The sequence below is a fragment of the Asterias rubens genome, chromosome 6, assembly GCF_902459465.1.
Source record: "Asterias rubens chromosome 6, eAstRub1.3, whole genome shotgun sequence".
NCBI classification, from domain to species: Eukaryota; Metazoa; Echinodermata; class Asteroidea; order Forcipulatida; family Asteriidae; genus Asterias; species Asterias rubens.
The window spans coordinates 3,868,537-3,884,782 of NC_047067.1; the positions used below are offsets into that span (position 1 = coordinate 3,868,537).

General features: G+C 39.3%; 1 protein-coding gene across 1 annotated transcript in view; it reads right to left on the reverse strand.

The window, feature by feature from the left end:
* Positions 1–6,705: 6,705 nt before the first annotated feature.
* Positions 6,706–16,246, reverse strand: part of LOC117291286 (hyalin-like) — a gene marked incomplete in the record, with an annotated part of 39,822 nt that continues 30,281 nt past the window's right edge. Inside the window, 7 exon segments of the mRNA XM_033772920.1 lie at positions 6,706–6,839; positions 7,265–7,340; positions 8,589–8,681; positions 8,881–8,934; positions 9,445–9,699; positions 13,623–13,814; positions 14,728–14,958. Of these exon segments, the coding sequence (XP_033628811.1) occupies positions 7,306–7,340; positions 8,589–8,681; positions 8,881–8,934; positions 9,445–9,699; positions 13,623–13,814; positions 14,728–14,958 (860 nt within the window).

Consider the following 16,246-nt stretch of genomic DNA (forward strand, 5'->3'; position numbering starts at 1 on the left):
GGCCCGTTGTTGATTTGCCACAATTTCCCCACGAGAGGGCGCCATAGACAGCTCGAGCTGAAAACGTGCACCTACTACTACCTCCTGGCACGGGATCGGCGAAAACTTGTCTATGATGAGTATTACGACCAGGCACAATATCTGGAAACTTTTATGATTAAGTTTCAGAGAAACTTTGGAAAGATTAAGCATGGTGTTAGTGGAGTAAATTGGTTTCATTGGGTGAGAATATCAGTTTTTGTAGTGTGAATTCAAGACCATTTTGAAGGATTTTCTTCCCCATATAGGGCATGTCACTACACAGTTTTTACCGCCCTATTATGTTGGTACCCGCGTTTTAAGTTGGCGACCAGTAGCAGTAGGCACAGTATAGTCTGAAAGCAAGACGTTCAGTGCGAAGTCGCCGATTGGTTACTGTAGGCAACATCATGCGATTCAACTCGTCTTACAAAAAACGGTACGGACGTCTTCTGCCAAAGACTAACGGTCACACGCTGTACTGTGTACACACGTGGTGTACTACATACAGTGCAGTGCATGTCAACACACAATTTGGAGGCGGACAACGAGCTGTGACATTATAAACTTTATTTGTTAGTGAATTCTGAATTCAGGACATAACTTCAGTTTTCAAAAGATGACCCCGAAAATGCCTCGGATCTCTTCATGCTGCACGATTTGAAAGGGCCTCGAGAGCGATATGAGTGAGTATTTTACATTTAAATACATTTACGTGCAAAAAAAAGCTTCATGTATAATTTATGTACATAACAATTATAAGGCTGCTGCCATCCAATATTCTGTGTATGTACCGAACATGAGATGTACCTGTTTATATAGCCCTGGGCCCAATTTCAAAGCGCTGCTTAGCGGCCGATTTTGTGCAATTTCTATTTCATAGCGCTGCTAACCGTATAAGCACACGAAAAGGCATTCTAACCTTCCGGTGCTTACCGCAAATAAATGACGTCACAATGCAAATCCACGGTAAACACGCAATATGGCCGCCCAATTTTTCTGCTAACCTGTGATATACGCTAAGGCTTAAGCAAATTTTTCTGCTACGTAAGCACGCAAATTTGCTTACCGTTAAGCAGCGCTATGAAATTGGGCCCAGGTTGCACTCTTCCGTTGCACACGAAGAGTCAAAGGTATAATGATTGAAAGGGATTATAACAAACATTTTGGAAAAGTTTCTGCATTGTCTGCCACCACTTTTTTCCCGTTAGATATAAAAAAGGTTTCGTAATAGTATATTTATCTAAATGAGTTATTCCCTTTTGTAAAAAAATAGTGAAAAAGTGGTAGCAGGGAGAACACGGAAAGTTTTCTACAGAGTCTCCTGCTATAACACCGGCTTGGTGGTCAAACCATGTATTTATACAGCATGTACTGGGCCAGTACCGGCTTTGTATGTATGGTCAATGGTCAAAAACGTCAGGACGGTGTACTTGGGCCAGTGATACACAGTCTGTAAAAAATGCTTTCATTTGTAAAATATTGAGGCAAACCTAGGTACAGTTAGCGTGTTCGAATCGTTAGGAAAGGCAGTATAATTGAGGTTGTATGGCAGTATGCCGTGCGCTTTATCGTGAACTTTTAATACACTCATGCAATTTTAGTTACTAACTGTCAAACTGATGTCTGAAACATCGACCACAAGCTTAAACCATGCTCAAAAAAGGTTTTGTCATACTTTGGTGATAACCCAGCTCCCCTTACCACCAAAATAAACAATATAATTATTATAATAATTATGCGAAAGCATCCTTGTTAAAAAGTAAAGCGTCTTCCAAAATTCTTTTGTCTGAAACTGATAAAAAAAAACTAAAAAAACTACGCTCAACAGAAACGGTCGGGAAACATGGATTAATTTGACGTTCTTGAGGATACTCTGACAGTGACAATGTTTTCTAAAACTGTTTTCTCAAAAATGAGGAGACACGTGTACTGAAACTATCACTGTGATACCTGTGAATTTTTCACAGGTGACTTTTGTGGTATCTTTGGTTATACTTTTGCCTGTAAAATAAGCATTATAATAATATGACCCGCAACCAATTAAACTACTCACCGGATCCACTGCCTGAGCTCATGATTTGACTTAAAGCCATTGGACACTTTCGGTAAACAGTACAGTCCAAAGGCACACACTTCGTGTATGACAACTTATATTATATAAAATAACAAACCTGTGAAAATTTAGGCCCAATCGGTCATCGGAGTCGGGAGAAAATAACGGGAAAACCCACTCTTGTTTCCGCGCATTTCGCCGTGTCATGACATGCGTTTAAAATTAATCCGTAATTCTCGATATCGAGAATTGATAATTGTTTTCTCAAAAAGTAAATCATATCATGGAATAATATTTCAAGAAAAGTCTTTCACCATTACCTTCTTTACAGACGGTGGACACTATTGGTAATTGTCGAAGACTATTCTTCACAATTATTGGTGTATCTCAACATTATGCATAAAATAACAAGAAAGGTTTTATACTAATAATTATTTTGAGTAATTACCAATAGTGTCCTTTGCCTTTAAACCCTGTAAGTTTTTTGTAAATCTGTGATTTTATTATTTTTTTTACATTTGTTTCTGTTCCGAAAGGGACACTGTTGGTAATAATTGTCAAAGACTAGCCTTCACAGTTGGTGTATCTCAACAATATGCATAATAACATAGAGTAAGGAACCTGTGAACATTTGAGCTCAATCGGTCATCGAAGTTGCGAAATAATAATGAAAGAAAAATAACCCTTGTCGCACGAAGTTGTGTGCGTTTAGATGGTTGATTTCGATACCTCTTGTGTGAAACTTTCTAAATCTGAGGTCTCGAAATCAAATTCGTGGAAAATTACTTCTTTCTCGAAAACTATGGCACTTCAGAGGGAGCCGTTTCTCACAATGTTTTATACCATCAACCTCTACCAATTACTCGTCACCAAGGAAGGTTTTATGCTATTAATTATTTTGAGTAATTACCAAATGACAGATATTTATACACTATCACTAATCGTGTCAGTCAACGATCTTCCATTTTGTAACTGTATGCGCACACAGCATATACTGGCTGCTACAAACATGGACCCCAAGCATGCATTCCCAACTTCCCTCAGACAGTCACACACATAGCAAGTATGGCAGCTTCAAATTCCTCCAACTGTCTCTAAAGGCAATAGGAAAAGCCCCAGGATGATCCAATAAATCAAGGCCACTCAAACGTTTCAATTTGTTTCTCGAGCGTTCAATAAAGGAAGTCAGAAAACAATTGTGTAGCGGAGTAGTAAAAAAAAATTATGTAAAATTTGGCAGTTATTGACTGTCCCTCTCCTTAAACGCAGGTTTCAAAATGGACCCACAATTAATAATAACTTACTTTTAAAGGCAGTGGACACTATTGGTAATTACTCAAAATATTTATTAGCATAAAACCTTTCTTGGTGACGAGTAATTGGGAGAGGTTGATGGTATAAAACATTGTGAGAAACGGCTCCCTATGAAGTGCCTTAGTTTTCGAGAAAGAAGTAATTTTCCACGTATTTGATTTTAAGACCTCAGGTTTAGAACTTTTAAATATAATTACTAAACAACCTGGTTTCAAATGCTGCAACTTTTAATTTTCCTCCTACTAATAAGGGCTCATGTAAAAACAATAAAAACTTCGATGAATTCTTAACCACCGCTTCACAATGAGCCTCCGAAAACTGTAACGCGTGTTACCATGTAACGCGTGTTACCAATGTAACGCGTGTTACCAAGTCCAACACACTGTATTCAATGGCCAGATGGGCACAGCACGCAGTTTAAAAACAAATATATTCCTGCCACGTTCCATGGCCTGGTAGGCAAGCACAATGTGAATGAGGTGGAATTACTTTTCAACATCCCATACCAAAAGACATGTCGATGGAATGGGGGGGGGGGGGGGGGGGGGGGGTCAACGTATTAGCGTTGGGAGATGTTTTTTGTGGTTAATGCTTGGGATTATTTCCGTGGTGAAGTAATGCAAGTAAGTGAAGAAAATGACTTCAGTGTTTGAGGGATGCCCCCTGCTTGAAGGAATTGGAAGTTGGCAAGTCCTAAAGATGACAAAACATTTTATTTTAGGAATCATATTATTAGGAAACTGGAGAACCGGTGATAGTAAACACTCACATGCACTACAAAGTTTGGGATATGTAGAGCAACTAAAACAATAAATGAATAAAAAGGTCTATAGCTACTGTTTTGCTCTTCAAATATGATGTGCAACTATTATTGGTTGATAAATTTGAGAAATTGTAACTCGACAATTGAAATAACACCAATAATGTAGCAAGACAAATTGTAACGCGTGTTACCTTAAATTGTGTGATATGAAGAGCAAAACGTTAAGAAAAAGGTCTACTTAATTTTTTGATCTTTAAATATGATGTGCAACTGATATTGGTTGATATTTTTTGAGAATTTGTAACTCAACAATTGAAATAACATATAGACATGTAGCTGGGAAAAATTGTAACGCGTGTTACCGTAACGCGTGTTACCGACTATTTTGCGATTTACTAAAAGAGTTACACTTGGATTATTGTTACTATTCCGGTATAATAAACCTTAGCATAATACTTGATGACAAAAGAAACAAATTTGTAGTAGACTGGTTAGTTTTAGGACAACGTTGAAATGAAGTTAGGTATTTATTTGGTCCTTCCATTCAGCGTAACGCGTGTTACCGATTTTTGCAGAGCTCTCTCAGCTAAACCAGTTGATCTTTCACTTTTGTGTGAACATGAGGATCTAGCCTAGATATTCAGGTTTTATAATACAAAAGATGAACACTTAAATCAAAGTAGTCTTGCAGCCAGAGAATGGAGAATGATGAAGGACCCGCGGAATCGCCCATATGTTGATATACACCAACTGTAAAGGCTAGTCTTTGACAATTACCAATATGTGTCCACTGCCTTTACGGATGTCGTGGCATAGTGTATACGAGCACCGAATTCAATTTCTTGTGTTTCTGTTCAGCAGAGTGTGGGCTCTAGTCCAGGTCGTATGACACTGACTTGTTACCCTTACTAGCAAGATACTTAACTACATTGCTGCTCTTCACCCGGGGGGGGGGGGGGGGGGGGGGGTAAATGGGTACCTTCGAGGGCAGAGATGGTTCTCTTGTAATTGATCCGGCCTGGGTACTAGTGCTTTGAGACGCCCTACGAGTGTGAAAAGCACTTTATAAAAACTGGTCAATAATAATGTTTTGAAATAATAGACAACGATTAATGACATACATGTAGTCATATACTATCAATATCATTTCATGCAATTTATTTTTTAATTTGCCAAAATAAAAACCACAAACCAGATGTAATCTGTAAAAGATTTAATGATACTATGAACTAATGAACTAACTGAACAGGCCGGGATTGAGGGACGACGTTTGAGGGTCTTACTTCAATCCAACCATTTTCGGAGACCAGCAGACGTGTTGGGATGGTAGGCCTTCCACCAAGTACGGTTTGGCTTAAAAAATATTGTTGATATTTTCACAAATGTTTCCTTTAAATAAGTTCAATGTGTAGTATAAACATTACTCTATTATGAGACAAAATATGGGTTAAAAATGCCTTAGTGCAAATAATACTCACGTTTTGGTAGTGAATATAGATTCCTCTGATATTATATGTGTACCTTATCCTAGGGCAGGCTACTCGCAATTTTAACACAAGTGTAGGTAATTTGTGCAACAATTTTGTTACCAATACATAAAGTTCTGCAGATATCTGGGTTTGCCTCTTAAAATGTTTGAATTGGATCGTATTAGTGATATACCAACACAGCAATATAAGCACTTTAAGAATCGTTAAAGTTCCTTTCACTGCGAAATAACCGAAAAGGTCAAGATGAATAATGTCTTATGTGAAATTCTATTGTTATAACCAACAGAAATTGCAGAGATATACATATCTAAGTATTATCTACTACTGTTGTATGTGTCAATAATGTTTGTTTGAACAGAGAGTTATGACTAAATTAAAGATGAAACAGCCAAACCTTACTGATACTCAAAACAATTTAGATTATTGCCGTTACGTATGTGTAAACAATCGCTAGTCCTACTGTTCCGGGTTTTGAAACATAAAAGTAATGCAATGAATGCATGAATATTTTTAAGTAAAGAAAAAAGGCTGACTGTGACGCGTATTAAGGCACCATTGTTTTGTTGTTTTGCAGGAAAAATAAATAAAAACAAAACCTGAATATTTTTCAAACGACCCTGTGTTCACTCAGGATATATGCAAGGGATTAAGATAAGGGATTTAATTGCACATTTCATAACACATTACGATTTACCCATACCCAAAATTTAAATATTCCTGTATCTTTCTACGAAGTCATTAATGTGGTGCAGCGTTGTGTAACGTATTACATATTTTTGACATTCACGATGCTGTTTTACAGTTTACTCTATTCTTAAAATAATACCTCACACCGACGAACAAATTGAGACCCATTTTAACGGTCATTTAGTTACTTGATACTTAAGATTAGTTACTTGAAATAATTATTATTTACCATGTCAGAATCTGAGACTGTGCAGAAATAGCATGTGAGAAAACACACGTGTTGCGCAAATGAAAGATTCATATAAAGAAGTTCTGTAGCCGCACAGCGTTGCCGGGTCCATCATTACCATCATGATATTATTTCATCATTATGGAAGATTATTGTATACGCGAGATTTATTCCGTGACAGCTATTTCCGTCAACTATGAAAATAACCGCAGCGACAGCAACACAGGAAAAAAGTGTCCAGACGAAATGTGAAGAAAATCAGGTTAGCCCTCGTCACCATGTCTTTGGAAAAATAACAACGATAAACAAAATGCGATATTATGAACTATTCTGCACACAATGTGGATAAACTATAAGATAATAACAATAAAACAGTTTATGGACTTATACAGCGCACATTCTAAAATAAACTATTATAGCGCTTCGGTAATATTGATGAAAAAGATGTACAATGGTTAAACAATGTAATAAGTTCTGTTTTGAAAGTCTCCAGAGAAACAGTATTCCGGATGGACTTGGTTAGTTTATTCCAGAGAACACGGGACCACTAATGTGAGAAGGCCCCACGTACCGAACATGCGTTCAATTAAAAAATATGTAAACAGGTTTTGCGCTCTACGTTTTTAGTGATGATACACAGGAAGATCACTCTTCCAAGACTTGAGGACATTTAAAGTCGTCAGTTAACATGGCCCCTTCCAGCTCACCCATTTTGAGGTTTCAATCCTACTTGTTCGTTTTCTTGCACTTAACGTCGGCGTCTGTTGACTTTGTTGAACATGACTGCACAAAAAGAAAGTAAACGAGTAATGATAAATCAAAGGGCAGGCCTCATTACGCTACCTGGGTGTAAACCCAAGGTATCAAAGGGCATCACTACGCTACCTGGGTGGTAACTCAAGGTAACAAATGGCATCACTACGATACGCCACCTGTGTGTAAACCCAAGGTATCAAATGGCATCACTACGCCACCTGTGTGTAAACCCAAGGTATCAAAGGGCATCACTACGCCACCTGGGTGTACACCCAAGGTATCAAAGGGCATCACTACGCCACCTGGGTGTAAACCCAAGGTATCAAAGGGCATCACTACGCCACCTGGGTGTAAACCCAAGGTATCAAATGGCATCACTACGCTACCTGGGTGTACACCCAATGTATCAAAGGGCATCACTACGCTACCTGGGTGTACACCCAATGTATCAAAGGGCATCACTACGCTATCTGGGTGTACACCCAATGTATCAAAGGGCATCACTACGCTATCTGGGTGTAAACCCAATGTATCAAAGGGCATCACTACGCCACATGGGTGTAAACCCAATGTATCAAAGGGCATCACTACGCTACCTGGGTGTAAACTCAAGGTATCAAAGGGCATCATTACGCCACATGGGTGTACACCCAAGGTATCAAAGGGCGTCACTACGCCACCTGGGTGGTAACTCAAAGTATCAAAGGGCATCACTACGCCACCTTGGTGTAAACCCAAGGTATCAAAGGGCATCACTACGCCACCTTGGTGTAAACCCAAGGTATCAAAGGGCATCACTACGCTACATGCAGTCGATTTCACAAGGAGTTAGAACTCGTCTTTTCTCCAGTTAGGACGAGTAACTCGTTCTCACTTGGGATTAATCTTGTTAGGTCTGCATGCTACAGTGCAGGGTTGGGACTCGTCCTAAGATTAGTCTTAAGTTAGTAAGTTTTGTGAAATCAACGGCTGGGTGGAAACTCAAGTTATCAACGGGCATCACTACGCTACCTGGATGGAAACTCAATGTATCAAAGGGCATCACTATGCTACCTGGGTGTAAACTCAAGGAACATCGATTATGGGTTTCACACTCGAATCATACCCGGTGTAAACTCAAAGTATGAGTTATGGACTTCTACCATGCTACTTGGGTGTAATTTTAGTTAAAGAGCATCAAACTCCAATCAGGTCAACATGGGCAAAAAAAACCCGTAACGGGGTCACAACTATAAAAAGAGACAATGTTTAGGATGGTTCGAAGCATAATCTTACCTCTTAGTAGACCATTCTCATCACTCTGATCTCCCCAGCCCGGACCCCCACCGCTCCTTAGTGAACCTGCTGCTCTGCGACGTCTAGTTGTGACTGCAAAGAAACACAATAACACACACATAACCCAAATGGTTTTTGCATGACTTAAAAATTCCAAACCCAAAACAAAACCGGGTAGACTATCTTTCACCAAATGCGTCCCTTGAACGGCCTGTTTGTATGATTTTGATGCTACATTTCTATCTTTATTACTATTAGATATATTTATCAAATGAAATATTGCCGGAGTTACCCTTTTTCAGAGAGTTCGGTTCTTCAGCCACTGATCGACGGCGCCGGCTCGCTCCTGAAGGTAAACAAGAAGATAAAGATACATAAGTTAAAGCCATTGGCCCCTTTCGGTACAGAAAAAAACGGTCACAGATTTACAAATAACAACAGGGTTTACAGAAGGTAGTGGTGAAAGACTTCTTCTGAAATATTATTCTATGAAATGCTTTGAGAAAACTGTAAAACAATATCAATTCTCGAGAGCGAGAATTACGGATTTATTTTAAACACATGTCATGACACGGCGAAATGCGCGGATACAAGGGTGGGGTTTTCCCGTTATTTTATCCCGACTCCAATGATCGATTGAGCCTAAACTTTCACAGGTTTGGTATTTGATATAGAAGTTGTGATACACGAAGTGTGGGCCTTGGACAATACTGTTTACCGAAAGGGTCCAATGGCTTTAAAAAGGATAATTGGGTCGGGCAGGGTCCCGAACCAATTTTTCTGACTGTGTACTTGCAGGGCCTATTTATACGACTTTTGATATAAATACAAAACACTCAAATCAAATTTGGATTACCTTGTGGTCCATAGGACGGTTGCACGATCCATTCTGCATCGTCGCTAGATGCAAAACCGATTTCAGTCTCTTCTTCTGGCTCAAATGGTACAGTCCAGAGCTCTTCATCATTGAACGAGATCACGACACTGGATGGAAACCTGGTGATGCACATGCTCTGTTCACCATCGCCGAAGCCGGGTGTAGATTTGGTACCACTGACTGGACCACTTGCAGTCGTGTCACCACCGACCATATCTTTAGAAAGATGATGCACTGAAAGACTTTATATCTTTGCTACTTCGTTTAAATTTGTTCAATTCAACAACACATTCATTTCCATACTTCCATGAAACAATATCGACAGGTATTTAACCATGGAGAAAAGCAAACATACCATTTTAATGCTAGCTAAATACAAGTGGCAGTTAGCAGGGTAATGTAATAAAGTATTGGGCTCGATAGACATGCAGACAAAAGGACAGAAGAACATAAGACATGACAGCTACTCTGCTGACACGGATAGATCAGAGCGTAATCAGTTGATAAATATAAAAAAAGGAAACAAAATTGCTCAAAAAGACAACCAGGGTTTTTGACGTTATTGAAAGCACCACAAAGACAAAGCAAACTATACATTGAGTTGTTGTCAACTACAAAAATCAGGTGTTCGGCTTCCGGGAGTACAATCATGGTGAAAAAGTAGTAATAGTATGTGTTGCAGTTGCTTTGTTCTCAAGATATGGCCGAATTTACAAAAATTGTCAACAAAAACAACATGATGACGTCACCATGACGTCTAAACAATTTCAAACAAGTATTGTACTTGACTAACAATGCACCAAGTTTCACCTCAGTCAAACTTTTGGTTTGGTAGACACACATACACATGAAAAGAGCACCTTTAAAGCATATCACGTGACACTTGATGACTTCATCAATCTAAGCGTCCACATATATGTTGCTAATTAAGAAGGAAACTATTTAGGCCCTATACCATAATGAAACATTTATCATAAACTCTGACACAAACATCTACTAAACGTATATTTTTTAGATGTTTTAATCTGTCGGTAGAGGGCGCTCTTATGTTTGGTGTCATTTTATCGGTATTATATTTTTAAACCAGACATTTGCCAGACTTGTATGCTGTGATGGTAAAGCATCAAAAGGTGTATATTTCAACCTAAGGGCCATTAAAACGCGTTTTCAAAGAACTTTACAGTCACTTTCAGTTTAATTAAACAGATCTAAAGGTCAAGAAAAGTTCACCAACATATCCATTTTTGTGAATGGCGTAAAGCCCTTTCATATGATGTATAGATTGTCAAATAGCTTATTGGGTTGAGGAAATATGAACCTTTGAAATACTGACGACTGTAGACGAGACTAACTTATTGAAAGTGGAAATGTTTTAACATGAGAACGCCTTGAATGCAGACACTGCGAGCTGTAAAGGGTGCTCTAGGGATGAGCATTGGAGCGTGACACTATACACTGTTCTACGTGTAAAATCTTTGTGCACGAACAATGGGGGATTGGCGTAATTCTTTAAATTTGAATTCTTTACTTTTGAACTTGTGATTTGAACCGGAAGACAAGGTCAAAGTTGAATCATATTTGTGAAGCATTTAATGCAGTTTTTTAATGACCGATCCGATGATGTAATGATTGTAAAAATCCCTTTTGTAGATAAAAAGTTATGATTTGTTTCAATAATAAACTTTGAATTGGTGTATCTCAACAACTGGTGACAACATCGTGACGTAACAACTTGTGTATCATTTTAAAAAATTGTTTAGATACTTTTATTTATGCAAGTCGCCCGTAACAAGGCTAAAAGCCACTCTAGGTTAAGGGAGAAAACATAAACATGCAGAAACTCAGTGGAGCTGAAAGTAGAAATTGACATTCCTCTTAAAAGATGGAAGATCATAGGATGAAGGGACACATGCACCAAGCAGGGAGTTCAAAAGAGATGCAGTACGAGGGAAAAAGCTACTGGAGTAGCTCTTTGTTTTACATCTCGGCACGGCCACAGTAAGGACGAGAACAAGCAGAAAGCCTGGTCCCGCGCTCAAACACCCTGACGGGAGGAACAAGGTTGGATAGACTGGTGGAACAATTACCATGGAAATATCTGTAAAACAGGCAAAGGCTGGCTACAGACCTTCGGTGAGAAACGGGTTGCAGTGTAGTTCCTAACTCTTCTCCAACCAGGTTTATCCAGTAAAGATAAAAGGCAGGCAGAAGCTCCAGCCCAAATATGGCAACAGTACTCCATGATGGGACGTATAGTTGTCTTGTACAGGTAGAGAGTAACCTCAGGAGGTAAGAACTTCTAAGCTCGATACAGACAACCTACTCGCATGGAAGCACTCTTGGCGATACCCGAGATATACACCTCCCAACCCGTATTACTGGAGATGTCAAGTCCAAGCAGGCGCAAGTGTGAAACCTCATGCAGAGTAGATGAGCCCATACAAATGGAGGGAAATGTACCTTCTTGAGAGCGTGAAAGGGACAGTAGTTTGGTTTTCTTGGAATTAAAGGTTACCGGCTAGTTGTTTCCCCACTTCAGTGCATTCTCTAAATCTTTATTGAGTGAGGCACCCACCCCACCACGAGAAGTGCTAGAAGAGTTGGAGAAAACACAGTAGAGGGTTGAATCATCAGCATACATGGCTAGCTGAGATAAGATTACATCAGGTAAATCGTTCATGTACACAAGAAAGAGAGAAGGACCAAGGACCTAACCCTGGGGAACACCTGAATTTATAGAGCGAGTAGGAGAAGATTGACCCTCAAGCACAACCTTTAACTTGCGGTTGGAAAGGAAGGCAGAACTTATAGCTAACATTCTTCCTGACACACAATATGAATAGTCTTGTGGAGCAGGCCAGTATGCCAAACTTTGTCGAAGGCCTTTGAGATGTCCAAAGCTACAACACGAGCCTCACCCCTGCGGTCTAAGGCCATATTAAAATGGTCGGTAATAACAGACTGCAGATCACCGGTCGAGTGGAAATGGCGAAATCCATACTGGCAGTCATTTAGAAGGTCGTCCTCCAAAAATCCAAGGAGCTGTTGATTGACAAAGTACTCAAAGATCTTACTTATTACGGGAAGGAGACTGATAGGACGGTAATTAGCAGAATCTGAACGCGCAACGGCACCCTTGAAGATAGGGACAACAGATGCCACTTTCCAAGAGGACGGGAACACGGAGTCAGCCAAGCACAAATTGAAAAGCTTGGCAAGAACAGGAGAAAGTTCTGGAGAGCACATTTTCAAAACAATTACAGGAATTCCATCAGGGCCAGTCGCCTTCGAGGCATCCAAGGTAAGAATAGTCCGAGCAACCTTCTTGGGAGTGATGAGAGGATTAGGAACCTCAGAGGGTGTACGGGATGGAAAGGCAGGGAGTAAATGTCCCTCATCATTGAGAGTAGAGTTGGAAGCAAAATTGTTAGCAAAGAGGTTTGCCTTATCTAGAGGTGAAGTAAGAATTTCGGGTCCATGAAAGAGAGGAGGAATTGAGGATTTGTTACGTTCAGTACACTATTCGCAATCCGCCAAAAATCCCTAGAACCAAGTCGCTGTGTTGAAATGGAACATGCACTGAGTCTGCATACTGCTTCTTAGCATCCTCTAAAACTCTCTTACAGCGATTACGAGCTTCATGGAAAAGACGTTTACTGTCCAAAAGTCCTAAAAGATGGTACTTCTTGAACTTTCTTTTACGATGAGCAATTGCTGCAGCACAAGCTGGGGTGTACCAAGGTTGAGAATGAGCCTGGTTGAGAATAATTTTATGAAATAATAAACTTTGAATTAGTGTATCTCGTCAACTGATGACTACTGGTTATTGTCTACCTGTGTGCAAAGTTTCAACTTAATGCAAGCTTCGCAACTATGCTTTTTCTTAAGGACAATCGACATCGATAGGAAGAATAAAAACTAAAAAAAGAGAAAAAACAACAACGAACAATATCAACGAATTACCCCAACACCTAAAAAACCCCGAACAATAACAAAGAATTGCCCGAACACCTAAAAAAAAACCCAAACAATATCATAGTGTTGTTCGGGCTGTTGGCCCGCACGCCTAATATAATGTATTCAACACTATGGATCAAACTCTATGATTATACACATTTTGAACTGACACTTTTATTTTGAAAGGAAATTTTACTCACCTAAATCTATCATGCCTGGCATAAATCCTGTCTCGCTCTGCTCGTTCCAAATTGATATGAATACATTGTAATCGTTTGCCTCGGCCAAACGGTAGCATATTTTAGACAAACCGTCCGCAGTAAGTGGTGTTGCACACGCTACGTATTTATTAACGTCGTTCGACAAAGTTGGGAATCTACACTCTTCGGGTACTGTGAACAAGATACAAAAACAATTATAACGATGATGAAATGGGTTATACAAACGTTGATCATCGTAAAATTACGAGGATACTCTTTACTCATACGAGTATAAATATATTTAAATTTTATAAAAAACAACCATTTCGAATACCACCCAGTGCCCCAAAGCTAATTACGTTCTGATTGCTCCACGCCGTGGGGCCATATAACAAGCTTCCGTTACACGGACTCTTTGAATGCGAATCTTACGTTAGATTTTTCACCAATATTTACATTTTGTAGCGATAATTTGAATACATGATCTTTTTCGTCAATTATTCGTTAATAGTTTTGCAAAAACAAAAAGTTAAATTTGGTTAAGTAAGTTACTTTTAGACGGCTGGAAGTAAAACTAGCCCGGAAGGTCACGTGATTGTTTGTACCACCTTTTGGTTAGAACAATCACGCGACCTGCGATTTTGTCTTAAAATGCTCAAAAACGGCTAAATTTGATGATTTTTTTTAAGGACTGTTCTTCTGCATTCCTGGAAGACCGTGGAAGTCTTATCTTAGTCTATTTTGTAGCCAAAATAGCCCAATTCAGCCGGTGTGTCCCTTTAAAATAATAGCTTCTGTCCAATGATTGCGTTTTTATGACTCGCCCGGTATAGTCGCTTTGTTGCAGCGTGGAGGTGTAACAAAGCAAACTACCACACATGACGTCAAAGTATTGTCATTTTGACGCACGCCGTCAACGGCAGAAGTGTGTCTAGTTTTTCAGTGTACAAATATCAAAATTACATTTCAGTGGTAATCGAACACGTTATAAACATGTTTAAAAGAGCGAACCCGTCACAAACGAAGTCGCTCAAGTATTTTATGTAGGGGAAAAAAAAACGTTTAAATTATTGCAAACATAGGAGATCATGAAACAAAAACTTACCCATAATGATTGTAAAGCTGCACTCGCCCCGGTTACCGGCGGTGTCTAATGCTTCACATGTGATAACATTGGCGCCATTTGTATACACCATGGAGGCTGGATTAGATGGATTGCAGGTTACAGCAACATTCGATCCATCGTTATCAACCGCAGTTGGGATTACCCATAATGCATTGGAGGGTACAGACACTGTCATATCTCCCTGACACTCAACAGTTGGGGGCTCTTCATCTGTATGACGTGAGCGAACAAACTGATATTATAAACGTTTGCATACATTAACTTTACCACTAACACTCGTTTGCCCGGAAATCTTCTCCAACATTTATCTTTTTGCAGTTTCGAAAACAGATGGTCCTTTTTGTAAAAAACAAAGGTGAAGAACCGAGCATCATGTAAAAAGGACCTGGCCATGTGCTACTATAGATTGTGCGGTAAACAAAGCAAAAATAAAAATAATACAAAAATGAAGTCAATGACGTCTCGAACGTGCATTCCAACAAGTTACATTGAAGTGTGTACCATGTTCACCAAATTATTAAAGAAAATGGTAACAATGTGAAATGAAACCAACACTGAAGAACCTTTACCTCATTAAATTTACAAATGCGTGCTGAATACTTTTATGAGGACAACGTGCTGAACAGTTTCACACTTTATAGTATTTTTCTCGCCAGTTAAGCATTGTCAAAGGTAAATTACATACGATTTATGGCCAATATGTTCTTGTTGACAGTGGTCTGGGTATGCAAATCTTTCGATGGCGGTTTGATATTTTTGTACCTCCCTATACACATCCCCTGTTCACACTTTTCCGTGTAAGTCTAAAGAGAGAGAGAAAAACAAACTGCCGAAAAGTAGGGTTTGTTCTTTTGAGGAGAAGCACAGCTGACAAAATTCGTTCTCGTTTTGTTCTCGCGAAATATAAGCAAAATAACGAGAAAAACCAAAAAACAAATGCCTGTCATTAAATTCAAAGGGGTTGGTTGTTGTCAACCAGCCCTCTCCCCACTCATTGTTTACCCCTTATTTATGTATGTGTGGTTTCTAACTCCATTCAAGTATGTCCACTTCACTGCTTATGTTACACTAACTTAGTTACCTGTTCATGTTTGTTGTGTTGCCTTCGAGAAAGACTCGGCTAGGGTCGAAATGTCAGGCCAGTAAGTATTTTTTGAAATTCAAAGTTATTAAAGTAATCAGTTTCGTAAAAGAAACGCAAACCGTCAATAACAGTTTTTGATCAGCCGCCATTTAACTAGGTTCCAGAGTTTCGTACGAAGTGACATCACTGCATGTCATAAAGCGAAATTTTGTCTTAAAATCTTGTTTGTAACGAAGCCAAAACTTTACATTGCAAAATGATTATAATAGTCACACACGGCCTTATAATAAGAGCAGTATCAACAGCCACACACACAAAGTTGTTAGGGCCAAGTGCCGAAGGTACCGACCCTGGAGTGCGGTGTGGATCCAGAAATTATTATTTGTGGCTTTGGCCTATGGAACAAGTGCTGAG